This window comes from Crotalus tigris, unplaced genomic scaffold (genome assembly GCF_016545835.1).
Source record: "Crotalus tigris isolate CLP2741 ecotype Arizona unplaced genomic scaffold, ASM1654583v1 scf7180000021252.422678, whole genome shotgun sequence".
In the NCBI taxonomy this organism is placed as follows: domain Eukaryota; kingdom Metazoa; phylum Chordata; class Lepidosauria; order Squamata; family Viperidae; genus Crotalus; species Crotalus tigris.
Window position 1 is genome coordinate 125,819 of NW_024098420.1, and position 26,740 is coordinate 152,558.

General features: G+C 43.3%; 1 protein-coding gene across 3 annotated transcripts in view; it reads right to left on the bottom strand.

Annotated features, from left to right (window-relative positions):
• The window catches only part of MYO7A (myosin VIIA), a 129,224-nt gene extending 108,856 nt beyond the window's left edge, over positions 1-20,368 (bottom strand). The window contains exons 1-4 of one of the 3 annotated variants that reach the window (XM_039369803.1): positions 19,933-20,368; positions 15,080-15,320; positions 9,122-9,204; positions 7,602-7,944 (exon numbers count right to left, since the gene is read on the bottom strand). In XM_039369803.1, the coding sequence (XP_039225737.1) occupies positions 7,602-7,619 (18 nt within the window). In that variant the 5' untranslated portion in view covers positions 7,620-7,944; positions 9,122-9,204; positions 15,080-15,320; positions 19,933-20,368. Of the gene's footprint in view, positions 1-7,601; positions 8,404-9,121; positions 9,205-15,079; positions 15,321-19,932 lie in introns of those variants that run through there. The other 2 variants (XM_039369805.1, XM_039369804.1) reach the window with 2 other exon arrangements.
• Between the last annotated feature and the right edge of the window lie 6,372 nt (positions 20,369-26,740).

The window sequence follows — 26,740 nt, forward strand, 5'->3', positions numbered from 1 at the left end:
GTCCTAGGCCTTCAGCTGGGTTTTATAAAACCTTTTCGCTTTAGGCCTCAGCCGCTGTGCGCAAAAAAATAAATAAATAAAAAGGTTCAATCAGTCAACTTCTCGCGGGGAAAAAAAAGTTCTCGCAAAGTTGGAATTGATTGATTGAACTTTTTAGTTCCACCCAGTCTGCCGTTACCACCGCAGCCACGCCCACCCAATTGGCCACACCCAGCCAATGGGCCACGCCCACCCAGCACCCGATGATGCATAAGTGGGTTTTGGGTTGCAGTTTGGGCACTCAGTCTCTAAAAGGTTTGCCATCACTGCACTATAACATTTCAGACAGCTGGCTGTCCAGTCTCTTCTTGAAAACGTCCAGAGATGGAGCACCCACAACTTTGGAAGGCAAGTTGTTTCACTGGTTAACTGTACGCGCAGTTAAGAAGTTTCTCCTTGATTCCAGGTAGCTTCTCTCCTTAATTAGTTTCTCAATCAATCAGAATGGAGCTGGAAGGGACCTTGGGGGGGGGGTCTTCTAATCCAGCCCCCTGCTCAAGCAGGAGACCCTGTAAAATTTCACACAAATGGCTGTCCAGTCTTTTCTTAAAAACATCCAGTGATGAAACATCACAACTTCTGGAGGCCAGCTGTTCCACTGGTTAGTTGTCCTCACTGTTAGGAAGTTTCTCCTTAATTCCAGGTTGCTTCTCTCCTTGATTAGTTTCCATCCATTGCTTCTTGATTTGCCCTCTGGTGCTTTGGAAAATAAGTTGACCCCCTCCTCTTCTTTGTGGCAGCCCCTCAAATACTGGAATGCTGCTATAATGTCCTTCTTTTCTCTATCCATAGTCAATTCCTGCAATATGTTTTAATCTCCAGGCCTTTAATCATCTTGGTTGCTCTTCTCTACACTTTTTCCAAAGTCTCAACCTCTTTTGTGTAACAGGGTGACCAAAGCTGGATGCAGTGTTCCAAGGGATGGCCTTACTAAGGCTTTGTAAAGCCGTACTAAGACTTCACGTGATTTTGATTCTACGCCTCTGTTAATACAACCAAGGATTGTATTCGCTTTTGGGGGCTACTGCTGCACACGGCTGGCTCCTGTTTTCCAATTTCAATTTTCAAACTCCATTTTGCAGCCCTTGGAGGCGGGACAGATCAGGAAACAGAATCCTGAGAAAGGAATTCTGGAATTCTAAATGCCCGTGGAGATTCTCAGTCATCCAGATCCTGGTTGTCCCCAAAGTGCTTTTTCAAAAGGCAACGCGACTTTGTTTTTCCTTGACGATACATCCAAAGAAGCTTCTTCAGTTCTGACCGAAGCTCTGACCTGTGGACTTCGACTCCCAGAATTCCACAGTCAGCATGGCTGAATGGGGAATTCTGGGAATTGAAGACCACACGTTTTAAAGTTGTCAAGAGTTGAGAAGCACTCAAATTTCACCCAAAGTTGAGCTCCATTTCACGGTTACCCCAGCCTATGCGATCCTTCCAACCTTAAAAACACCTCTGGTGTATTTACACATTTCCCAGATGTTTCTAACCTTCTGCTCCATGTGCGACCTCGTGTGTTCCTCATGGTCTAATCCCAACCTCTGGGAAAGCACGCCTGACTTCATTCCCTAATTTGAAGGCCGGGATTTTGACAGCGGGAGCCATTAAGATGCTAAATGGGTCCATCCAGAGCAGGCCAATGGACCATATTTTAATCTATATGCAAATAGGTTGTCAGCTGATGGTGGAAAGGGGAAGAGCGGTTCTCGTCTGTCGTTACAGCTGCAAACAGTTTGGAGGCGGCACATAAATCGCACATGAGACGGATGACATGGTTCCGAAAAGAAGCAGCTTTTCAAAGAACTTTGAGGCTTATTTACCTTAAAGAATCCTTTTATTTCTGCATAGCTTCGGCACGCACGAAAGTTAAGCCAAAAACTGAATCTTCCCTCCCCCAATCACCCGTAACAAAGCATAATTCACACCCTCATTCTGCAATCGTCAATCACATTCTCCAATTAATGTGAAGGGTGAAGTGCCCCTCCCCATTACAGCTGACCTTGGCAATACTGTGCTCAGATTTTGTTATGAGTAGCTGCATATTTTCCCATCATTAGATTAGTATTATCTGCTTTAAACTCTAAAATTGCTATACAGGCTAAATAAAAAACAGGCTTGCTTCTTCATATATGGCAGCGGTTCTCAACCTGTGGGTCGGGACCCCATTTGGGGTCGAACGACCATTTCACGGGGGTCGCCAAACAACGCAGTCCGCCATTTTTTCCCCCTTTTTCTTAGCTGTGCTACTCCCTTTTATTCTATTGGCTTTTGAAAGCCAATAGAATAGACTCTCTTGAATAGAGTCTAAGTCTATTGGCTTTCCAAAGCCAATAGGAATTGTCCAGGTTGTCGCTGCCCTTCTGAGCCCGCCCAAAGTCCCATTCTGGAAACGGTGCTGCCCCAGTTGAGTAGTCCTCGACTTACGACCGGTTGAGTAGTCCTCGACTTACGACCGGTTGGGGGGTCGCGGCATTAAAAAGGTTGAGAACCACTGATATATGGCAAGCAAGAACATCCGATGTTAGCAGTCTCGACAACGGAAGCATCAACAGCTTACTCAAAAATTGGTTTATGAGGCTATGTGATTTAGGGTCCTGAAGGAGAAGTCCAACAGGAATAACAGAATAACAAAGCTGGAAGGGACCTGGGAGGTCATCTAGTCCAACCCCCCTGATCAAGCAGGAGATCCTATACCCCATTCTGGACAAATGGCTGTCCAGTCTCTTTTTGAAATCCTCCAGTGATGGAGCACCCACAACCTCTGGAGGGAAGTCATTCCACCAGCTTGCCTCCAGAAATTATAGATTCAAATCCAAACAGAAGAAGCTTCTCCAGTTCTGACTGAAGGATCTTTGTTTTTGCTTGAAGACGTTTCCCTTCTCCTCCAAGAAGCTTTTTCCGTTCGGACAGTCAGAACGGAAGAAGCTTCTTGGAGCAGAAGGGAAACGTCTTCAAGGAAAAACAAAGTCCGGTTGCCTTTTGGAAAAGCCGCTTTGGGACTATCTGATTCAAACATGGATGCTTTCACTGGAAACGTTATCTGTCTAATCCAGTGGTTCTCAACCTTTTTAATGCCGCGACCCCCAACCGGTCGTAAGTCGAGGACTACTCAACCGGTCGTAAGTCGAGGACTACTCAACTGGTGCAGCACCGTTTGCAGAATGGGACTTTTGGCGGGCTCAGCAGGGCAGAGACAGCCTGGACAATTCCTATTGGCTTTTGAAAGCCAATAGAATTAGACTCTATTCAAGAGAGTCTATTCTGTTGGCTTTCAAAAGCCAATAGAATAAAAGGGAGCAGCACAGCTAAGGAAAAGGGGGGAAAAAATGGCGGCCTGCGTTGTTTGGCGACCCCCGTGAAATGGTCGTTCGACCCACAGGTTGAGAACCACTGGTCTAATCCAAAGTTGGCACCTTTGACAACCAGGGTCTGTTTTAACCTGGTGACTGAATTGCTCCATAAATTAATCCGGTGAGGTGAAATCCCACCACATGTTCGCCCACAAAGAAGCAAGCCACAAATGATATGAAAAAAGTTTAGCAGGGCCACCACATGTGGGCTGCAAACATCCAGATCAGGGGTCTTCAAACTTGGCCCTTTTAGGACTTTGTGGACTTCAACTCCCAGAATTCCTCAGCCAGCGTGAATTCTGGGAGTTGAAGTCCATACAGTTTAAAACCGCTAAGGTTGAGAAACATTGCCCTAGGGCAGTGTTTCCCAAACTTGACAATTTTAAGGCATGTGGACTTCAACTCCCAGAATTCCAAAGCCAGCAATGCTGGCTGTGGAATTTTGGGAGTTGAAGTCCACATGCCTTAAAATTGTCAAGTTTGGGAAACACTGCCCTAGGGCAGGGGTCTTCAAACTTGGCCCTTTGATGACTTGTGGACTTCAACCACAACCACAAGTCCACTTGTGGACTTCAACCAGCCAGCGTGAATTCTGGGAGTTGAAGTCCACAAGTCATCAAAGGGCCAAGTTTGAAGACCCCCTGATCTAGATAACTCTTCTCCCACCTAGTGTACAACCAAATACAGTAGTGGCCAAAATTGTGGAAACCTTTTGGGAGAAGCGTATTTTTGAGGTTTACAAGAGCTTGGTAATTTAGTTTTGGAGTAGTACCATAAAATTATATATCAATAGAAAGATAATTTAATCAAGAATGTAATGCAACAAATTTTGTTCAATGATCTGTATTGTATTCTATGAAAAGTTATAGCCAAATAGCCAGAAAAAGGAAGCACAACTTGCTTAGGTTGATCTCAGGCAGCTTTCCTTCATCTGATTGTAGCCAATGAGCATGAGTGCCTAGAGAGCCAATCAGATGTCATCTTGTTTTGGCAATGAGCCAATCAGATCACAGTAGGATCCAGTTATTGATGTCCTTTATTGAAGCTGAGAGGAGGACATTTGTCAGGTGTTATGTGATCGCTATCAAGTCGGTTGGGGTTTTTTTTTGTGTTCTTTCATTTAGTGAGCTTGTAAAACGTCATAAAATTAAAGTAATGGTGCAAAGAGTTGACCGGTCGCCCAGAAAGCGATGCAAAATAGTATTATTAAGTGAACAAGGCTACAGTTATAAAGAAATTAGAAGAAAAATGGGTGGAAACTTAACCAAAGGTGGCATTTGTACTGTACACTTTTCCCAAAAGGTTTCCACAATTTTGGCCACTACTGTAAGACCTCAGATAAGCGTATTTTACAAATGCAACCACAAGTTTATCGAACTCATTAACACACACACACACACACACACACACACACACCACTAAACAAGCTAGCAACTGCTGGCAGGCAGAGCACCATGTAGATTTTCCTGGCTCTCAAAATACATGGCGAACCCCCTCCACACACACATACACACATGCACACACACACTGGCCTGCTGATTTCAAACTAATCCTTAATCTGTTTTGGAATTAAAATCTTGCTTAAAGAAACACGGAGAGGTTTGTCTGCCTCTAAGCGTATTTTTCCAATTCCCCATTTGTGGAATCTTGGCTCTCTTTGTTTCTTTCTTCCTTCAGTCAACCCAGGATCAAAAGGGTGTCGCAAACAACTTTGCGAGACAAAGTCTCAACAACTTTCTGCTTTTTTGGGGGGAAGCCAAAAGCCAAAAGGAGAGATGGTCTGTATTGATTTTTCTGAGCTCTTTAAAATTTGGTCCGTGGTGTCTTTGAAAAAGCTATCGGGAGAAAAATCGGTGGGAGGCAACGGTGCGGTGCTCACATATATTTTTGTGTACATTTAATAATAAATACAAAAATTAAAATTAAACTGGGACAGAGAATTAGACTGCAGTCCTGATTCTCTTTAGTCTCCCCAAAAGTTTAGCTTCCCAAAAAGTTTATATCAGGGATTAGGCTTTTGCTTCCTTAGAGAAATGGCCCATTTACCTGGGGATGAACTTTGGATAGAATAGAATAGAATAGAATAGAATAGAATAGAATAGAATAGAATAGAATAGAATAGAATAGAATAGAATAGAGTGGAGTGGAGTGGAGTGGAGTGGAGTGGAGTGGAGTAGAGTAGAGTAGAGTAGAGTAGAGTAGAGTAGAGTAGAGTAGAGTAGAATAGAACAGAACAGAATACAGAATACGAATAAGAATAGAATAGAATAGAATAGAATAGAATAGAATAGGAATGGAATGGAATGGAATGGAATAGAATAGAATAGAATAGAATAGAATAGAATAGAATAGGAATAAGAATAGAATAGAATAGAATAGAATAGAATAGAATAGAATAGAATAGAATAGAATAGGAAATAGAGAATAGAATAGAATAGAATAGAAATAAGAATAGAATAGAATAGAACAGAAATACAGAATAAAACAGAAATACAGAATAGAATAAAAATACAGAATAGAATAGAATAGAATTATAAAACAGAACAGAACAGAACAGACTAGAATAGAGCTGGAAGGGACCTTGGAGGTCTTCTAGTCTAGCCCCCTGCCCTAGCAGAAAAACCTATAGTTGGATCAGATTTGTTGGACTCTGAATTAAGCAACGAGACTTAGATTCAAAGTTTCCTTCTCTGTCTCCTACCTCCCTATGTTCCTTTCCCCCTCTTTTTTTCCTTCTCCAGCCTGCCTTTCTCCTTCTTTCTTTCATTTCCCTTCCTTCCTCCTCTTTCTTCCTCACCCTCCCTTCCTCCTTTCTCTTTCTTTTCTTCTTCTGATTCCTCCCTTCTTCTCTTCCATTCTTCCTTCCATTCCCTTCCTCCTTCCCCTTCTCTTCCTCCTTCCTCTTTTCCCCTTCTTCCTTCTTCCCGTTCTCCTCCTCCTCCTTTTCCTTCCTCTCTTCCCCTTCTTCTTTCCCCTACTCCTTCCTCTTCCCTTTCCTCTGCTCCTCTTCCTCTTCCTCTCCTTCTCCCCCTTCCCTTCCCTTTTCCTCCTTCAGCTTTTTTCTCCAGCCTCCTCCTCCTCCTCCGTCTCCTCCTCCTCCTCCTCCTCCAGGTCTCCTGTTTTTGCATTTTCTCCTTTCTGCAAACAATATTTAAAAGCCATATTGCTGTGGGCAGAACTCTATTCAACCCTGAATGTGTGAAGGGGTGTCACCCAGGGATGTCAAGCTTCATTCCTCCGGCACGAACCCACAATGATTTGGGGGGGGGGACGGGGATCCAAAACATCTGGAGGTCATGGAATTCTCTACCCCCCCCCCCATCACATACACCATCTTGATAAACAAAACGCTTTACCCATTGCTCCTTTACAATGATTTATAAACCTAGCCTGGGATTTAGATCTGTTTGAACAGCAGATCGATTTAGAGGTGGTGTCACAAACTCCGAATTTATGGGACTATTTCTGAGCAGTTCATTCTCTCTGTTACATTTCCAGCAAACTGGAATATTAAATAATCAAGGATAAATCTTCTCCAAGGCGGATACAACACAGGCCTCCTTTGAGTAGAGGATTTTTCAAACTGCCGAGTCAAATATTCTAGAATTAATTTCTTTACACAGTTCCTTTCCTCCTCCATGGGGTTCCCTCCCTCTCCAGGTATAATTCTCAAACGACACAATGTGTGTTAATTTATAATTTCGTGGTTTGCTAATATTTTGAACGGCATCTGAAGCTCTATTTGATCGGTGTCTTTTTTGGCCGGGGCGGGGGGGGAGAACCGTTAAAAAAATATCAAACTCTGCTCTGGATCCTGCACAAACGCCCTAATTAAAAAAAAAAAAAGCAGTGCGTTCAATTCCCACAATTTCACATGAGCCCCTTTGCAGTTTTTCTCTCCAATGCACAACTGACTGGCAAAGCAAGCGAGTCACAGCGGCCTCTTTGCTCCACTAAATCTGTTTAATCTGTGACAGCGTGTTCCGATTGTACCTTTTAAGCTGTGCAGAGAACAAAATGTCAATTTTTTCATCCCCCTTTTCCCAGAAACAGGAGCCCTGTCCAAATGGCTTGACCTCAGCTGACCCCCCCCCCAAGCTGTAGACTGTTCACGCACACACACACACATGCATATGCAACACCCATTCAACTGGTGACAGCTACTTTCTCACATTAACCCCGCGAACAAACCAAACCGCGGTTTAAACAACTCACCTGCTGTAGGATGACCATTGTTCCAGAAAGGCATCAGCTGGCCGTCAGGGGCAGGAAATCTGTGCAATGAAAGAAGGCAGAGGGGAGAGAGAGAGAGAGAGAGAAGAATAAACCAATTTGTAGAGGTCAAAAGGCAGCAATTTCAGGAGGGAGACAGACAGATATATATTATATTATTTAGTAAAAGTGCATGCTTCCATTCCGGTGGTAGGTGGTTATAAATGGCACAGACCATCGGTTCGAGACAAGGAAAAGATAATCCGTACAATTCAGGTTAATGCTTGCAGGGGAAGACTTTAGTCCACAGAATCCTTCAGAGGATAAGCTGGTAAGGATGCTTTGTCTGCTGGGAACAAAGAAAAGAAAAGAAAAGAATAAGAAAGACCAGACAGAGGAAATTGGCATCCTGGGAAGCTCGGTTTTTTTAAATTAAAAAAAACAAACAAACGAGTATGCTTCTATCCCTCATGATTCAGGCTGGGAAGGCACCAGGAAGGCTAAAATAATAATAAGAATAATCTCAGAAGCCAGAAGGGTTGTTCTATAGAATAAGTGACCTAATCTGCAGTTCTCCAGGGCTACATGTGCCTTCTAACAATTTGTATGTGGTAACGTGTCAAAACGGGGAAATCATTAAGGCACCCGAGGAATCAACTTGTTAGTTACACGGAAGGAGTTGAATTTGTTTTTTGGAACAAAGAAAGGGGGAAAAAAAGAAAGAGCAGACCGGGAAATTGCTGGGAACCTCAGTTTTTTAAATTAAAAAATGAGCATGCTTCTATAATAATATATAGAATAGAATAATAATATTCTATTATTCTGTTGTTAAGTCAAGCTATTCTCCAAAGCACCTGAGGGCAGGACAAGAAGCCACGGATGGAAACTCATCAAAGAGAGAAGCAACCTGGAACTAAGGAGGAATTTCCTGACAGTGAGGACAATTAACCAGTGGAACCACCTGCCTCCAGAAGCGGTAAATGCTCCAACACTGGAAGTTTTTAAGAAGAGACTGGACAGCCATTTGTCTGAAATGGTATAGGGTTTCCTGCCTGAGCAGGGGATTGGACTAGATGACCTTCCAGGTCCCTTCCAACTCTAATAATAATAGTAGTAGTAAAGTTGGAAGGGACCTGGGAGGTCATCTAGTCCAACCCCCTGCTCAGGCAGGAAACCCTACACCATTTTGGACAAAAGGCTGTCCAGTCTCTTCTTAAAAACTCTGTTATTCTGTTATTCCAAGAAGTCCTCTCTCTTCTTTTGGTGGCCAAAGGATTTGAGTTTCAGCTTTAGGATCTGTCCTTCCAAAGAAGCGTCAAGGTTGGTTTCTTTTAAGATCGACTGACTGGATCTCCTTGCAGTTTGAGGGATTCTGAAGAGTCTTCTCCAGCACCACAATTCGAAAGCATCCATTCTTTGGCGCTCAGCCTTTCTTATGGTCCAACCCTACATTACTACTGGGAAAACTGTAGTTTTGACTATACGGACCTCTGTCGGCCAGGTGATGTCTCTGCTTTACATACCTATTGTCAACATCCAGCTTGAGAATCCAAATAAAACTCCAGGTTCATCTTGTTTCTGAAACATTTACTGTTTATGGGATACCCTGCAGGGTTATGTCAAAGTAAAACTAATTAATTCCCCACACCAATTCAATAATTTTCCCGGCCAACACTCCCCCCCCCCAACGTCTTATGTAATCCATATCAATAAATCCACTTTGTTACGGAAACTGTCTGCGTCAAATTCCACGCTTGTTCTGGTGTCCTTGACAGGCTCCCATGGTCTTCATCTGAATCCTTCTTACCCACTTGAAAGTAACATCTCCTGCCTCCTTAATCTAAAAGCAAGTTGAAATGCAGAGGAACATAGCTGCCAAAGTTTCATCCTTCACACCTAATCCCCTCAGCCCTTTTGTTAGAAATTCTGTTTATATAAAGCACCACACAGAGCAAAGAAAGAGTACTGTCACCATGTGCTTTACTGCTCAACTACCGTATATGCCGGTGTATAAGACGACTTTCGCAAGGGTTAAAATTGGCGCCGAAGACAGGGGTCGTCTTATACGCCGAGTTGTCTTATACGCCGGAAATACTGGTAGTTTCCGGCGTATAAGACGACGTTCTAGGCATGCGACTCGGCACCAAAGATGGGGGTCATCTTATACGCCGGGTCGCCTTATACGCTGGCATATACGGTATATTACTGTCACAGGAAACAAGAAACTCCCTTCAGAGCATCAAGAAACCATAGATTATAACCATAGATGCACACTAAACACTGCCATCTGCAGGCAGAATAATTCTGTAGTCGTTGCAATAGAAAATACATTCTAATATGTATTCCGACACCTTATTCCAGTGGTGGCGAACCTATGGCACGCGTGCCAGAGGCGGCACTCAGAGGCCTCTCTGTGGGCACGCGCACCATGCCCTGGAGATGGCAACTGTCCCTCTTCAACCAGCCGCTGCTAACTCGCTGAGGTCCCCCGTGGCCGGATGCATCCCAGCATGGCTGGTTTCCCTCCCTCCCACCCGTCCCATCCCTCCTGGCCTCGCATGCTCTCCTTTTCCCGGGCACGACCCACTGCATCGCCTCCTCAGCTGTCGGCCGTCCATCCAGCTCAGAGACGGCTTCTCTGAACTGCTGGGGGTGGGCTGCGGAGCCCAGAGTTCACCAGCCACCGGCAGGTTGTGGCTGCTGACGGACACTGTCGGCCCCCATGCGCTTGCTGGCCTCTGTGTGGGGGGGCCAATGGTGTCAGGCAGCAGCCACCCTGGCCCCTGCCTTGCTTTGCCCTGCGACAATGGCACCCCCATTCTGCCTCGCCTCACCCCTCAGGATGAGCCTCCTGCCTACCACCCCACCTGCCAGAGACCCCCTGGATCTCCCCCAACCCTGCCCGGCCCCCACAGGCATCCCTCCCCACGAGCAACATTGAGGTGACCACGCCCACCCAGTCTGCCATGACAACAGCCACGCCCATCCAATGGGCCATGCCCACCTGGCATCCAGCGATAAATAAGTGGGTTTTGGGTTGCAGTGTGGGCACTCGGTCTCTAAAAGGTTCGCCATCACTGCCTTATTCTATTCTATTCTATTCTATTCTATTCTATTCTATTCTATTCTATTCTATTCTATTCCATATTTTCTATTCTATTCTATTTTCTATTCTATTCTATTCCATTCCATTCCATTCCATATTTTCTCTATTCTATTCTATTCTATTCTATTCTATTCTATTCTATTCTATTCTATTCTATTCTATTCTATTCTATTCTATTCCATATTTTCTATTCTATTCTATTCTATTCTATTCTATTCTATTCTATTCTATTCTATTCTATTCTATATTTTTCATTCCATTCCATTCCATTTTCCATTCTATTCTATCTATTCTGTTCTGTTCTATTCTATTCTATTCTATTCTCCATTCTATTCTATTCTATTCTATTCTATTCTATTCTATTCTATTCTATTCTATTCTATTCTATTCCATTCCATTCCATTCCATTCAATATTTTCTATTCTATTCTATTCTATTCTATTCTATTCTATTCTATTCTATTCTATTCTATTCTATTCTATTCTATTCCATATATTCTATTCTATTCTATTCTATTCTATTCTATTCTATTCTATTCTATTCTATTCTATTCTATTCTATTCTATTCTACTCTATTCTATTCTATTCTATTCTCTGTTGTAAGTCCAGGATTACCTGTATATATGTGTATGGGTATGTATGTGTATGTGTATGTGTATGTTGGTATGTGTGTGTGTATGTGTGTGTGTACACAGAGAGAGAGAGAGAGAGAGAGAGAGAGAGAGAGAGAGAGACAGTTGGTGTATATCACCATTACCACCCAACTGCAGTCGTGGTGAGGCAACCCAACAAGACTTCAGGGGAAATATATCTCAAAAAGCACAGCAGGGCTGAATTTAATTAGAGTTTGGATGGGAGGCCACACAGAAACCACAGGACAAAACCCCAGACTGGGAAAGATGCTACATTCTAGAAAGAAGCACTTTTTTTTTTTTTAGCAAGGAACATTGCCAAAATAAATAAATAAATAAAACCCTCAGGGACCTCCCTGTGCAGCCACCACGAGCAGAAGTCAGCTCAAAGCGCATTTTATTCATTCATTCATTCATTCATTCATTCATCTGTATTTCCTCGATTCCCTTTTCATTTATCCTCCCTCCGGTTTACAGCCTCTTTTGCTTTCAGGCCAGCTGCTGCGTCGCCTTGCACAAGCCCAGAATGAATGTTTAATAGGCCTGCTGATCGGGCTGCTCTCTCAAACCGAGGTAGCAGAAACCTTCCTCCCGAATTTATGCCTCCGAACAATAGGCTGGAGATAATTGCCCAGCTTTTGAAATCCGATAAAGCTTTTGCAAAGGTCTCCCTGGCTACAGGGACTGTCTGCATGCGAAGAAAGGAAGGATAATTCTGCACTTTGCACAGGTATAATTTCACTAGAGGAGGCCTCTGGGGCAAGACAGGTATGGGCCTAGAACTAACTTAGAACTAAGGAGAAACTTCCTGACAGTTAGAATAATTAACCAGTGGAACAGCCTGCTTCCAGAAGCGGTGAATGCTCCAACACTGGAAGTTTTCAAGAAGAGACTGGACAGCCATTGGTGTGAAATGGTATAGGGTTTCCTGCCTGAGCAGGGGGTTGGACTAGATGACCTCCAAGGTCCCTTCCAACTTTTTATTATTATTATTATTGTTGTTGTTGTTGTTGTTGTTATTATTATGGATCATCGCACAGTCAGCCAGATGTTCAGACTGGATTTGGCATTTTGTCTACCTATCGAGTCCTTACCCAGGACCTGGGATAGGCAGATGTGGATGTTTGATGGTATTACAGATCTTGTCACAGAATGGAAGCAGTTCCTAGTAAGGCTGCCTTTTGCAATTGACTGAAGGCGAATTTGTCAATGCCGATGATGATTTTCAAGTGGTGCTCCAGTTGTTTTGGGATTGCACCCAAGGAGCCTATGACTATTGGTACTACCCTTGCTTGCTTTTGCCACAGTCTTTCTATTTCTATTTGTAGGTCTTTGTATTCTGTTATCTTCTCCAGTTCTTTCTCGTCTATTCTGCTGTCTTTGTGTACTGCCACGTCCACTATCTAGACTTTTTTGTCTTTCTTATTGACAATTGTTAAGTCTGGGGTGTTATGTTGCAAGTGCCTGTCTGTTTGAATTCTAAAGTCCCAGAGCAATTTAACTTTATCATTTTCTAAGACTTTCTCTATTTTACGGTCCCACCAGTTCTTGCTTGCAGGCAAATGATATTTCTTGCAGATCTTCCAATGCACCATTGTTGCTACTTTGTCATGCCGCTGCTTGTAGTCAGTCTGTGCGATCTGACTACAAGCAATGGCATGACAAAGTATTATTACTATTATTATCATTATTATTATGGATCATCGCACAGTCAGCCAGATGTTCAGACTGAATTTGGCATTTTTGTCTACCTATCGAGTCCTTCCCAAGGACCTGGGATAGGCAGAGGTGGATGTTTGATGTTATTACAGATATCGTTGCATTATTATTATTATTAATTATTATTATTATTATTATATGACCATGAAGAGCAGGCTCCATTACTTCCATAAGTGAAAGACTACTACCGGTAGCTGTACTTAGTTGCATTAATGGACAGCTGTATTTCTGCAAAAGCTTTGCTATGCCAGGGCGGTGCTGTCTCAGAAAGAGCCGAGGTGGCGCAGCAGTACTGCAGGCCACTTTAGCTGACTGTGTTCAGCAGGTCAGCGGTTCAAATCTCACCGGCTCAAGGTTGACTCAGCCTTCCATCCTTCCGAGGTAGGTAAAATGAGGACCCAGATTGTTGGGGGCAATGTAAATATATATATATATATATATATATATATATATATATATATATTATATATATATATATATGTTTTCTGAGGTTTTCGCGGGTATTTGTATGTAGGTCTTTGGTTGTTCGGGTTTTCTCCCACGTAAAATTGGAAGTGTCTTGGCGACGTTTCGACGAAGTCCCATTCGTCATCTTCAGGCTGGTGCTTTCAGCTTCGTGCCTCGAGCAGCAGTGTGTGGTCTTAGCTGTTTCTTCCTTTTAACTGCCAGTGGGGGTATGAACTGATTGGGTGGGAGCTTGGCTGTGTTCTGATTGGGTGGAGGTGTGTTCTGATTGGTTAGGGGCTTGGCTGTGCTCTGATTGGCTGGGGGGTTGGCTGTGCTCTGATTGGCTGTGCTCTGATTGGCTGGGGGAGTGTTCTGCAAACAGAACACTCCCCCAGCCAATCAGAGCACAGCCAATCAGAGCACAGCCAACCCCCCAGCCAATCAGAGCACAGCCAAGCCCCTAACCAATCAGAACACACCTCCACCCAATCAGAACACAGCCAAGCTCCCACCCAATCAGTTCATACCTCCACTGGCAGTTAAAAGGAAGAAACAGCCAAGACCACACACTGCAGCTCGAGGCACGAAGCTGAAAGCACCAGCCTGAAGATGACGAATGGGACTTCGTCGAAACGTCGCCAAGACACTTCCAATTTTACGTGGGAGAAAACCCGAACAACCAAAGACCTATATATATATATATATATATATATATATATATATATATATATATATATATATATATATATATACACACACGTTGCTTACTGGTGTACACCGCTTAGAGAGTGCTTGCACTTAAAGCGGTATATAAGTCTCATAATAAATAAAATAAATAAATAGTCTGATCTAGTGGTTGTGGCATCAGATTAAAAAGTGGGAGACCTTGAATTCGAGTCCTACTTTAGGCACAAAAGATGGCTGGGTGACTTTGGGCCAATCACTAGGAGATGGTGAGTTCTAGTCCCACCTTAGGTGTCAAAGCCAGCTGGGTGACTCTGGGCCAATCCCCAGGAGACGGTGAGTTCTAGTCCCGCCTTAGGCATGAAAGCCGACTGGGTAACTCTGGGCCAATCACCAGGAGACAGTGAGTTCTAGTCCCACCTTAGGTGTCAAAGCCAGCTGGGTGACTTTGGGCCAATCACCAGGAGATGGTGAGTTCTAGTCCCACCTTAGGGATGAAAGCCAGCTGGGTGACTTTGGACCAATCCCCAGGAGACGGTGAGTTCTAGTCCCACCTTAGGTGTCAAAGCCAGCTGGGTGACTTTGGACCAATCCCCAGGAGACGGTGAGTTCTAGTTCTGCCTTAGGGATGAAAGCCAGCTGGGTGACTTTGGACCAATCCCCAGGAGACGGTGAGCTCTAATCTCAAATTAGGCACAAAAGGCATTTGGGAGATTTTGTGCCAAATCCCTAAAATCTGTTGCTTTAGGCAGGAAAGCTGGCTGAATGAATCTGGAACAATGACCAGGAGACAGGGAGTTCTAGTCCCGCCTTGGACATGAAAGCCCGCTGGGTGATTTGGGCCTAAATTAATGTTTTTCTTTTTCTGCAAAAAAAGGCTTCCGTTTTTCTACCTTATTCAGGGAGCTTAACAATTCCCTTCCGGATTTCTCGGAGTCTTCTCTGAACCTGTGAATTCGCTTTGAGGGTGGCCTTGGTTTGCGTTCACATTGTTTGCGTGTTCTGAAGTTTTTCGTTTTTCTTTGCCGTCCTCTGAATCCACTCCTGGCTGCTGAGAGGACTTAATAAACGGGCGCGCTCATTCATGCCAGACTAATCCTTTCCATGGCAACGTGGCCACTGCGAGATCACAAGCTATAAAATAGAAAAAGGGGAAAAGGCCAGAAGGGCAGCCAATGCAGTCAAAAACGGTGTGTCCTCCTCCTCCTCCTCACACTGAGCCAGTGGACTTTGGTACTCCTTGTCACAAGCTTGTTTGTTGGGAGGAATTAAAGAATTGACGGGAGACCCAATTATGTCCCTTCCTGATTCTCACGAGGCCAAAGAAGATATACGAGACGTCGCCCATTCAAAGGTCACTTCAAAAGCATTCCTCACAAAAGGGATACAGGTAGTCCTCAACTTACGACTACCATTGAGCCGTGGCTAAGCGAGACATAGAAATAGAACTGTTATTGTTGTTATTGTTGTTGTTGTTATTTATTAAGTGAATTTTGCCCCATTTTACGGCCTCTCTTGGCACAATTAAGGGAACTACTACAGTTAAGTTAGTAACTCGGTCGTTAAGTGAATCCCGCTTCCCCCATTGACTTTGCTTGTCAGAAGGTCACAAAAGGGGATCATGTGAGCCCCGGGATGCTGCAACCGTCATAAATGTGAATCGGTTGCCCAAGCGTTTGAATTTTGATCATGTGACCACGAGGATGCTGCAATGTTCATAAGGGTGAAAAACGGTCATAAGTCCCTTGTTTCAGGGTGGTTGTAAGTTTGAACGGTCACTAAATGAGTGATTGTTAAGTCTTATAAGTACTTGTATGTTAAGATTCTTAAATTTCAGTAAAATATAGACAGCAAGTTGGAGGAATAAAGGGAAGGTTGCAGCTAGGGACAATGACAAGCTTGTACAGGATTAGTCCTGTTTAGTGACTGCCTCGTGCAGCGACCCGTCACAGTTACAAAGGTGATGGACAACGGACTTTGTGACTCGTGTTTACGACCTTTGCAGGTCTGTAAAGCAAAGTAAAGGTAAATAAGCATGTTGTGGTTTCACTTATGCCAGGGGTCTTCAAACTTGCCCCCTTCATGACTTGTGGACTTCAACTCCCAGAATTCCTGAGCCAGCATGGGGGAACTATGGCCCCTTCATGACTTGAGGACTTCAACTCCCAGAACTCCTCAGCCAGCATGGGGGAACTATGGCCCCTTCATGACTGGTGAACTTCAACTCCCAGAATTCCTCAGCCAGGCACCCTGGCTGAGGAATTCTGGGAGTTGAAGTCCACAAGTCATAAAAGGGCCAAGTTTGAAGAGCCCTGTTATAGATGATTATTAAACTGGGCAGGACTGTAGAGAGGCAGTTAGACAGAGCAGGACATAATAAGCATAAATGACTTTTTTGCCTTTCTTTCCATATCTATTTCTTCCGAAACGATCACAAACATTAAATCAACACCAAACTAACCTTCATTTATTTATGTGAATAAGGCACTCGGTTGTCACCTTAACACTTCAAAGGGTTTGTTTGAATCTAGGTGTTCTGTGGACAAAATAACATTTAACTGAGACTTACATGAAGGGGGGATGATCTTCAACTCAACTTCAACTCCCAGAATTCCTGAGCAAGCATGGGGGAACTATGGCCCCTTCATGACTCGTGGACTTCAACTCCCAGAATTCCTGAGCCAGCATGGGGGAACTATGGCCCCTTCATGACTTGTGGACTTCAACTCCCAGAATTCCTGAGTCAGCATGGGGGAACTATGGCCCCTTCATGACTCGCGGACTTCAACTCCCAGAATTCCTGAGCCAGCATGGGGGAACTATGGCCCCTTCATGACTTGTGGACTTCAACTCCCAGAATTCCTCAGCCAGCATGAGAGAAACTTTGGCCCCTTCATAACTCATGGACTTCAACTCCCAGAATTCCTGAGCCAGCATGGGGGAACTATGGCCTCTTCATGACTTGTGGACTTAAACTCCCAGAATTCCTGAGCCAGCATGGCTCAGCTTGAAAACTTCTCCCTTACCCCTCAGCATGGCTGGCTCAGGAATTCTGGGAGTTGAAGTCCACGAGTCATAAAAGAGGCAAGGTTGGTCTAACACAGTGTTTCCCAAACTTGACAATTTTAAGGCATGTGGACTTCAACTCCCAGAATTCCACAGCCAGCGTTGCTGGCTGTGGAATTCTGGGAGTTGAAGTCCTCATGCCTTAAAATTGTCAAGTTTGGGAAACACTGGTCTAACACCATGTGGGGCTGGACTGCATAACCTCAATGTTCATTCCTAATCTAGGAGAAATAATTGTGAGTGCACGACAACGGAACCTTCACTTATTACAAGTAGTCCTTGACTTACAACAGTTCATTTAGTGACTGTTCCACAGCTACAATGGCACTTAAAAAAGTGACTTAGGACCGTTTTTCACACTTACGACCATTACAGCATCCCCATGGTCACATGATCAAAATTCAGAGGCTGGGCAACTGACTGGTGCTTATGACAGTTTTCTGTGTCCCAGGGTCATGTAATTATCTTTTGCAACCTTTCTGACAAGCAAAATCAACGGGGAAAGCCGGATTCACTTATCAACTGTGTTACCCTGTTAGTAAGAAAGGTCGTAAAATGGGAGAAAACTCACTTAACAACTGCCTTACTTAACAACAGAAATTTTGGGCTCCATTGTGGTCGTGAGGACTACCTGTAAACATGTCTTTAGCTTCTTGTGGAAATCTTCCAGAATGTTTTCTCTGTAGTTCAATGCAGACCCACAAAAATGAGCACTAACCATTGTCCAATCATACGACACACCCAAACATCCGAATATCTGCTTTTACACCTATTCACTGGTTAGATTTCCACAAAGCCATAATCTATTTGAAGTTTGGGGCTTAACGTTTTAGGCAAACTCAGACATCGTGATTTAGAAGCCAGGTCTTGGGGCTTAGCATATGAGTTAGCAGTGGATTCTGGCTTATTATCAGCAAATGCTGGCTTAGTTAGTATGACAGCAGTCAAATCATTGCAAGTGGACACTGAGTTTTCAGCAGCCTGAAAGCATCACTTAGTCCCTTAACTAGTTAAGTACTTTTTATATAATAAATACTTGGCTAGAGTCATTTACTGAGATGGCTGGAGAAAGAAAGAAAGAAAGAAAGAAAGAAAGAAAGAAAGAAAGAAAGAAGGAAGGAAGGAAGGAAGGAAGGAAGGAAGGAAGGAAGGAAGGAAGGAAGGAAGGAAGGAAGACAAAAGGAAGGAAGGAACAGAAGGATAGAGAGAAAGGAAGGAAGGAAAGAAGGAAGGAAGGAAGGAAGGAAGGAAGGAAGGAAGGAAGGAAGAAGACAAAAGGAAGGAAGGAACAGGACAGGACAGGGAGGAAGGAAGGAAGGAAGACAAAAGGAAGGAAGGAACAGGACAGGGAGAAAGGAAGGAAGGAAGGAAATTCTGCACATCACAGATCCTCACTCAAAAAAACAGAGAAGAAAGGAAGGAAGGAAGGAAGGAAGGAAGGAAGGAAGGAAGGAAGGAAGGAAGGAAGGATGGATGGAAGGAAGGAAGGAAGAAAGAAGGAAGGAAGGCAGGAAAGAAGGAAGGAAGGAAGGAAGGAAGGAAGGAAGGAAGGAAGAAGGAAGGCAGGAAGGAAGAAAGAAGGAAGGCAGGAAGGCAGGAAAGAAGGAAGGCAGGCAGGCAGGCAGGAAGGAAGGAAGGAAGGAAGGAAGGAAGGAAGGAAGGAAGGAAGGAAATTCTGCACATCACAGATCCTCACTCAAAAAAACGGGGAAGAAAGGAAGGAAGGAAGGCAGGAAGGAAGAAAGAAGGAAGGAAGGAAGAAGGAAGCAGAAAGGAAGGAAGGAAGGAAATTCTGCAGATCACAGATCCTCACTCAAAACAACAGGAAAGAAAGGAAGGAAAGAAAGCAGGAAGGAAGAAAGAAGGAAGGAAGGAAGGAAGGAAGGAAATTCTGCACATCACAGATCCTCACTCAAAAAAACGGGGAAGAAAGGAAGGAAGGAAGGCAGGAAGGAAGAAAGAAGGAAGGAAGGAAGAAGGAAGCAGAAAGGAAGGAAGGAAGGAAATTCTGCAGATCACAGATCCTCACTCAAAACAACAGGAAAGAAAGGAAGGAAAGAAAGCAGGAAGGAAGAAAGAAGGAAGGAAAGGAAGGAAAGGAAGGAAATTCTGCACATCACAGATCCTCACTCAAAAAAAAAAAAAACCAGGTTCACCTTTATTCCATCTAAGAGGCTAGACCTTGTTGATGCCTGCCACAAAAGATGCTGGCATCCTTTGAAAACAAAGCACATGTCTTCACTCTGCACATTCCTAAAAGCTTTGCAAATTCAAGAAAGAAAGAAAAAAAGCTGCAAATTCAGGGGGCCTGGGAACCTGCTAAGAAAAAACTCACCAGATTCATCTATTTGGATGCCATTCATTTGAGATTAATCGTAAGAGGCGATCGTGGGTAGGAACTCTTCCTTTCAGACCTCTGAATAGGTCGTGCGCAAGGCATCCCGGGGTTTAAAATAAAGTTCTTTTTCTTTTGGAAATTGTCTTTTTCACTGGAGCCCACCCCCTTCCCCTCCATCCCCAGCGAAGTATGTCCAAAAATAGCTTCAATATCCAGCCGGGCTGAAGAAATCAGCAAAAGCTGTTAGGAAGTGACCAAATCCAAAGGCTTTTGAGCAAATGCCCGTGAATTAAAATGGAATCTCCCAGCAGCTGGAATGGCCCACCTCTGCCATCTCCTTACCTTAGTGACCGATGTAATTTGCCTTTTTCACTCAGATTTGGGATTCTTTTGGGGGGGATTCTTTCAAAGCAGGCTCAGGAATCAGCCAGGGCAGGACCCAAGCAAAAGGTAGCAGCTGTGGCCCAGAGAGGAAACAAAGGCATCGCTCCCGTCTCCTTTCCTGCGTCCTGCCCAGGTCCTTTCCACTCCCCGTTGGCATTCAGCACCTGTTTCGCTTCGATGGTCTCCCATTCATGCCAGGCGGATCCTGATCAGAGGGGAGGAGTTCAGGGCGCCCTCGGAGAACAACCCACAAAGGAAGCAGATGCCAGCTTTGCGGAAGGAGCCACTTTGGTCTAACGGTTGAGGCCCCGAGACAGAAAACGGGAGACCGGGAGTTCAAGTCACACACACACACACACACACAAAGCCAGCTGGGGGACTTTGCGCCAATTACCAGGAGACCGGGAGTTCTAGTCCTGCCTTAGCCATGAAAGCCAGCTGGGTGCCTTTGGGCCAATCACCAGGAGACGGTGAGTTCTAGTCTTTCCTTAGCCATGATATCCAGCTGGGTGCCTTTGGGCCAATCACCAGGAGACGGTGAATTCTAGTGCTGCCTTAGCCATGATATCCAGCTGGGTGACTTTGAGCCGATCACCAGGAAACCATGAGTTCTAGTTCTGCCTTAGCCATGAAAGCCGGCTGGGTGACTTTGCGCCAATCACCAGAAGACCGTGAGTTCTAGTTCTGCCTTAGGCATGATATCCAGCTGGGTGACTTTGGGCCAATCACCAGGAGACAGTGAGTTCTAGTGCTGCCTTAGCTATGAAAATTAGCTGGGTGACTCTGGGTCAATCACCAGGAGACTGTGAGTTCTAGTTCTGCCTCAGGCATGAAAGCCAGCTGGGTGACTTTGGGCCAATCACCAGGAGACTGTGAGTTCTAGTGCTGCCTCAGGCATGAAAGCCAGCTGGGTGACTTTGGGCCAATCACCAGGAGACGGTGAGTTCTAGTGCTGCCTTAGCTATGAAAATTAGCTGGGTGACTTTGGGCCAATCACCAGGAGACGGCGAATTCTAGTCCTGCCTTAGCTATGAAAATTAGCTGGGTGACTCTGGGTCAATCACCAGGAGACAGTGAGTTCTAGTGCTGCCTTAGGCATGAAAGCCAGCTGGGTGCCTTTGGGCCAGTTCCTTTCTCTCAGCCCAACCTACCTCACAGGGTTGTTATTGTGGGGAAAATAGGAGGAAGGGGTATTAGAACATAGAATCATAGAACAAAGAATGGTAGGGCTGGGAGGGACCTCAGAGGTCCTCTAGTCCAACCAGCTGCTCAAAGTAGGAGACTTTACGTATCATCCTGGTCAAATGATCATCCAGTATTTTTGAAAACCTCCAGCAATGGAGCATCCATCACATTACAGGTATGGGGCAAAACTCACTTAACAAACTGTCTCGCTTAGCTATCGAAATTTTGGGATCAGTTATAGACGTAAGTTGAGGATTACCTGTACGAGGTCAAGATAGTCAAACTTACATGTAGTCCTTGCTTAACAATGATTCAAAGTTACGACGAATTTGCCCAAGGCTACTTAGGACCCATTTTTGTAGTTCTCATGGCCGCAGATCAAAAATGGGTCCTAGATGACTGATTTTTAATCGAGTTCTATCTAACATTTTGATGATACGATTACTTTTCCTGATTTACTGATTTTCATTTGTTACTTTTGATTGTTAGGATTTTTTTTTTATGTTATTGTGATTTTATTAGTGTTTACTTAATAGATCAACGTATTTGTTTACTAATTATTTTTAATATGTTGCAGTTTAAGCTTTGTTAAAAATGGTTGAATATGATACTCATTATTATGAACCGGACGGTTGCTTGTTTGTTGAAATATGTGATTGTACCTATCCTTATTTTACCCTAATCCCTTATTTCCTTCCCCTCCCCCTTTCCTTTTACCCTTCCCTTTACCATACCTGTATTCTTCCTGTTTTTCCTTACCTATATAAATTTAATAAAATTTTGTTAAAAAAAAAGGGGGGTCCTAAGTAGCCCTGGGCAGGTAGTCCTCAACTTATTATAAACAAATATAGTTTTTAAGAAGAGACTGGACAGCCATTTGTCCGAAATGGTGTAGGGTTTCCTGCCCGAGCAGGGGGTTGGACTAGATGACCTCCAAGGTCCCTTCCAACTTTACTACTATTATTATTATTAAATAGATAAGATGTGTAACCAAACTTTGGTATGAAAAGGGGAAAAAGGGAGAAGTCGAGATATGGGAAACTTCTGGTCACCTAAATATAAATATAAAATACTTGGAAATCATAAATAATAGTGTTACTTTGAATATTGATGGGAAATTAAAGCCTGGAAAAAAAAACAGGATATTGTTTGTATACAAGGATTAAGTGCAAACACAATTAAGATATGTAAAAGCTAAAAAATATTGATAACTATAACAAAGATGTTTTTATTTAGTTGATAACAATAAGAATTATACTAGCCCAATATGAGATAACAGATATTAATGGAAAAGGAGAGGAAATATTTGATGTTATGACATTTATACTCAAGATTGATGTACACTATTGAACTATGGATTAACCCAGTCATCACGTTGCTTTTTAAATATCCAATTGTAAAATGAGAAAATTAATAAAATATTATAAAAAACAACAACTTATGACTACCCCTGGGGTCACAGGATTATATCTTGGGCACTCGGCAATCAACTTTACGGCTGTTTGCAGTATCCCGCAGTTATATGACTACAATTTTCAGCAGTTTTTGCTGATTTCTGGTGTGGATTTCCACTTTCTGGGGGAAAAAATGCCCATTGGTGAAAATCAGTTCACCAGCTGCAATTAAGATTGAAAAATCAGGCAAAGCCATGCAGTGACTCGTTTAACAACTGTCATTCCAGGCTCAATTATGTTGTAAGTCAAGGACCACCTAGGTCCTAGGCAAGAATAGAATTGGAAGAATTTTTCAAATTCAAAGTGTCAGCGCCACCTGGTGGTCGCAAGCAGCAAGTTATTCTTAATTGGGAATGAATATTAAGCCAATTTTTAATTCTTAATCAAACAGTGCAGAATACATCTCCACTGCTTCATTGTTAAGAGGTTCCCAACCCTCCTGGGGGTTTTTGACTTGAGAAATTTTGTGCCAATGCAGCTGTTTTCAAAACCAGCTTTCTGCTTTTCGTAGTGTACCCTTCTTCTCCCTGGTGCTCTCCAGATGTGCTTCGACACCACACTTGCTGATTTCAATATCCCCATTCTTGAGGCAAGGAGGGAAGAATGAAGGTATGGCTGTCGGAAATACCGATCTTATTCTCAGCAAAAAAAGAAGCACAATTGTAGCATCGTACAAAGGCTCAAATAATTCCTATTTGAAATATTTTGAATTTATTAATCACGTGAAGTGCCTTGCTAAGTCCACATCTGGATTACTGCATCCAGTTTTGGTCACCATGATATAAAAAAGATGTTGAGACTCTAGAAAGAGTGCAAAGAAAAACAACCAAGATGATTGTGGGGTTGGAAGGTAAAACATATGAAGAACGGCTGCTGGAATTGGGTATGTCTAGTTTAATGAAGAGAAGGACGAGGGGGGACGTGATAGCAGTCTTCCAATATCTCAGGGGCTGCCCCAAAGAAGAGGGAGTCAAGCTATTCTCCAAAGCGCCTGAAGGCAGGACAAGAAGCAATGGATGGAAACTGATCAAGGAGAGAAGCAACTGGAACTAAGGAGAAACTTCCCAACAGTTAGAACAATTAACCAGTGGAACTGCCTGCCTCCAGAAGCGGTGAATGCACCAACACTGGAAGTTTTTAAGAAGAGACTGGACAGCCATTTGTCTGAAATGGTATAGGGTTTCCTGCCTGAGCAGGGGGTTGGCCTAGATGACCTCCAAGGTCCTTTCCAACTGTTATTCTGTTATAGTCTGTTAAAATAATCATAATTATTTTGAAAATTATAATTCAAAATAATTATAATTCAATCACCAAGAAGGCTCCAAAACTGGTGTGTGTCTATGGTTTTGTTTGGCCGAGCCCTGCTCTTTCATTTTTTAATATTTTTTTTACAATTTCTACCCAATCTTTCATACAAACATATTTATTTTCTTATTCCCACTCTTCGCAGCGACTTTCAATACAGGTTAAAAAAAAAAATAATGAGGCACAGATTCCTGAAAAGGAGGTCATACATAAATGGCAGTCAAAACTAAACAATTATTAACAGTCCAAGAGTTGGTTCTGTTTTGGCTTTTAATTACAAATCTCGTACAGCCAGCTTATTTCAATGCTTTTAAAATCCCACATAATCAAGAGGTTCTCCCCCAAATCTGCATTCATATATTTCACGAAGCATCCATTGAATAAAGTGCAAGTGACAAAAGACTTATAACCTATAACAGGGGCTTTCAAACTTGGCCCCTTTTATGACTTGTGGACTTCAACTCCCAGAATTCCTCAGCCAGGCGTGCCTGGCTGAGGAATTCTGGGAGTTGAAGTCCACAAGTCATAAAATGGCCAAGGTTGATGACCCAACTTATAAAATGGCTGACAGAACCAGCGAAATCAGAAATCAAAGCTCTTCAGTTTTATCTGACATCATAATTTCAAGGACAATCAATTCCCAAGTCATCTTTCCTTCAAGGTATTAGAAATGCAAGGAAGGAAAATGCAGGCTACGCATTCAAAAAAGACACACAATGTGACAAACCACAAAACAAAACAAAAGATACAAAAACAGATGTATTGAAAAGCAGAGTTTTAGCACTTTTAGGTTGTGTGGTCTTTTAACTCCCGTAATTCCGCAGCTGACACCTACGGACTTCAACTCCCAGCATTCCCTAGCAAGGATGCTGACTGGGAATGCTGGGAGTTGAAGTCCACCTACCCTAAAAGTTGCTATTATAAAGAATTCAATGAATGTCATAAAATGGTGCGTAACATTAACACACAGTAAAAGGGACGCAACCTTCCCATTGAGGGTACCAGTTGTTTGATCCACAATTTGGAATTTTAAAAGGGGATGGATGGGTTTACGCGAAGATTTGAGAAGACGGAAATAAACAGAAGATTAAACAACTATCCGATTTTTGGAAAAAGAAACAGCAGAGCAGAAAAAACAGTGAGAAGAATTTCCTTGTGGATAAATTGTGGTTCTCGACTTACAACCGTTCGTTTAGTGACCATTCAAACTTACAACAGCATGGAAAATAGTGACATGATTGTTTTTCACACTTAACGATTGTTGCAGCATCCCCAGGGTCACGTGATCAAAATTCAGAGGCTTGGAAACTGACATGTACTTGTGACAGTTGCAGTGTCCTGGGGTTGCGTTATCCGCTTTTGCGACCTTCTGACAAGCAAAGTCAATGGGAGGGAAGCCAGATTCACTTAACAACCATGTCACTAACTTAACAACTGCAGTGATTTGCTTAACGACTGTGGCAAGAAAGGTTGTCAAACGAGGCAAAATTCACTCAACCAGGATCTTGCTTAGCAATGAAAGTGTCAGCCTCAATTGTGGTTGTAAGTTGACCACAATTTCCCGGGTAGATTTATTTGTGAAGATGTGATACACAAAAGGAATAAGGAGTGTGGACCATACTTGAAACAAGCCCAGGATCATAGGAGGATGGTGGGTTTCTTAGGATGGTGGAAAACAAGCGAATAGTTGCGGTTTTACAAACAGCACAACTGCCCTAGTCCGAATTCTTGTTATTGATCTGTAATTGCTGCGATTTTAATTTTACTACAATATTAAGCATTCATTGGTCTTTTAAAGGAGGATAAAACAAAACAACTGGAAACACTTTTGATTTTTGGCAAAACACAGGACTTTGAACGTTGTGGTCTCTTGTAAAAGCTTATTTCTCTACAGCAGGGGGTCTTCAAACTTGGCAATTTTAAGACTTGTGGACTTCAACTCCCAGAATTCCTCAGCCAGCATGCCTGGCTGAGGAATTCTGGGAGTTGAAGTCCACAAGTCTTAAAATTGCCAAGTTTGAAGACCCCTGGTCAATAGGGAGATCAAATGAGGCCGGTGGACACTCGTGGCCTTGTTTGTGTGTCTGTGTATAACGCTGCCTGCCCCTCCCTTTCCCTCTGGCCCACCAACCCAGAAAGATTGGGGACCTCTATTGTAGAGCGCTTCAGCTTGCCATAAATCTTTATACTCATTTGAACTGATTTCCCCAGCATCTGACAGTTATACAGCATTGAATTGTCTTGTGTTAAGTTGTCCGTGGAGAGTCAGCTGCAGCAAGATAACTGGGGCGAGTCAGCCAGGATGAATTGTCCCATTCCATCTCGAACACTGCTACGGATAAAGCCTGTTCCCTGACAGAAATTTCAGCTAACTTTTTAAAACTCTTCTGTTCTTTTACATGGGAAATTTCTACAGGAAGAATTAAAAAAACAAACCAACAAACCAGGAAGCCAATGGCACTTCTGTGGCACTCAAAAATGTTCTGTGGCGCCTGTGGAAAATACTCTGAAAAATATGGCACAAAGTCAAATCGTTTTACTTTCCCATTCTGCAACCAGAGACTTACAAACGGGAGTGGGAATTTAACAGTGGGGGAAGACATCTGATTTGGAAAAATGGTTCCTTATTGCAATACTGTTATTTAGATATGTTTTTCCCTGCTCTGTTTCAAGGACTTATGGTGAGTTGGAAAGATCTACTGCAGGGGTCTTCAAACTTGGCAAACTTTAAGACTTGTGGACTTCAACTCCCAGAATTCCTCAGCCAGCATGGGGGAACTATGGCTCCTTCATGACTTGAGGACTTCAACTCCCAAAATTCC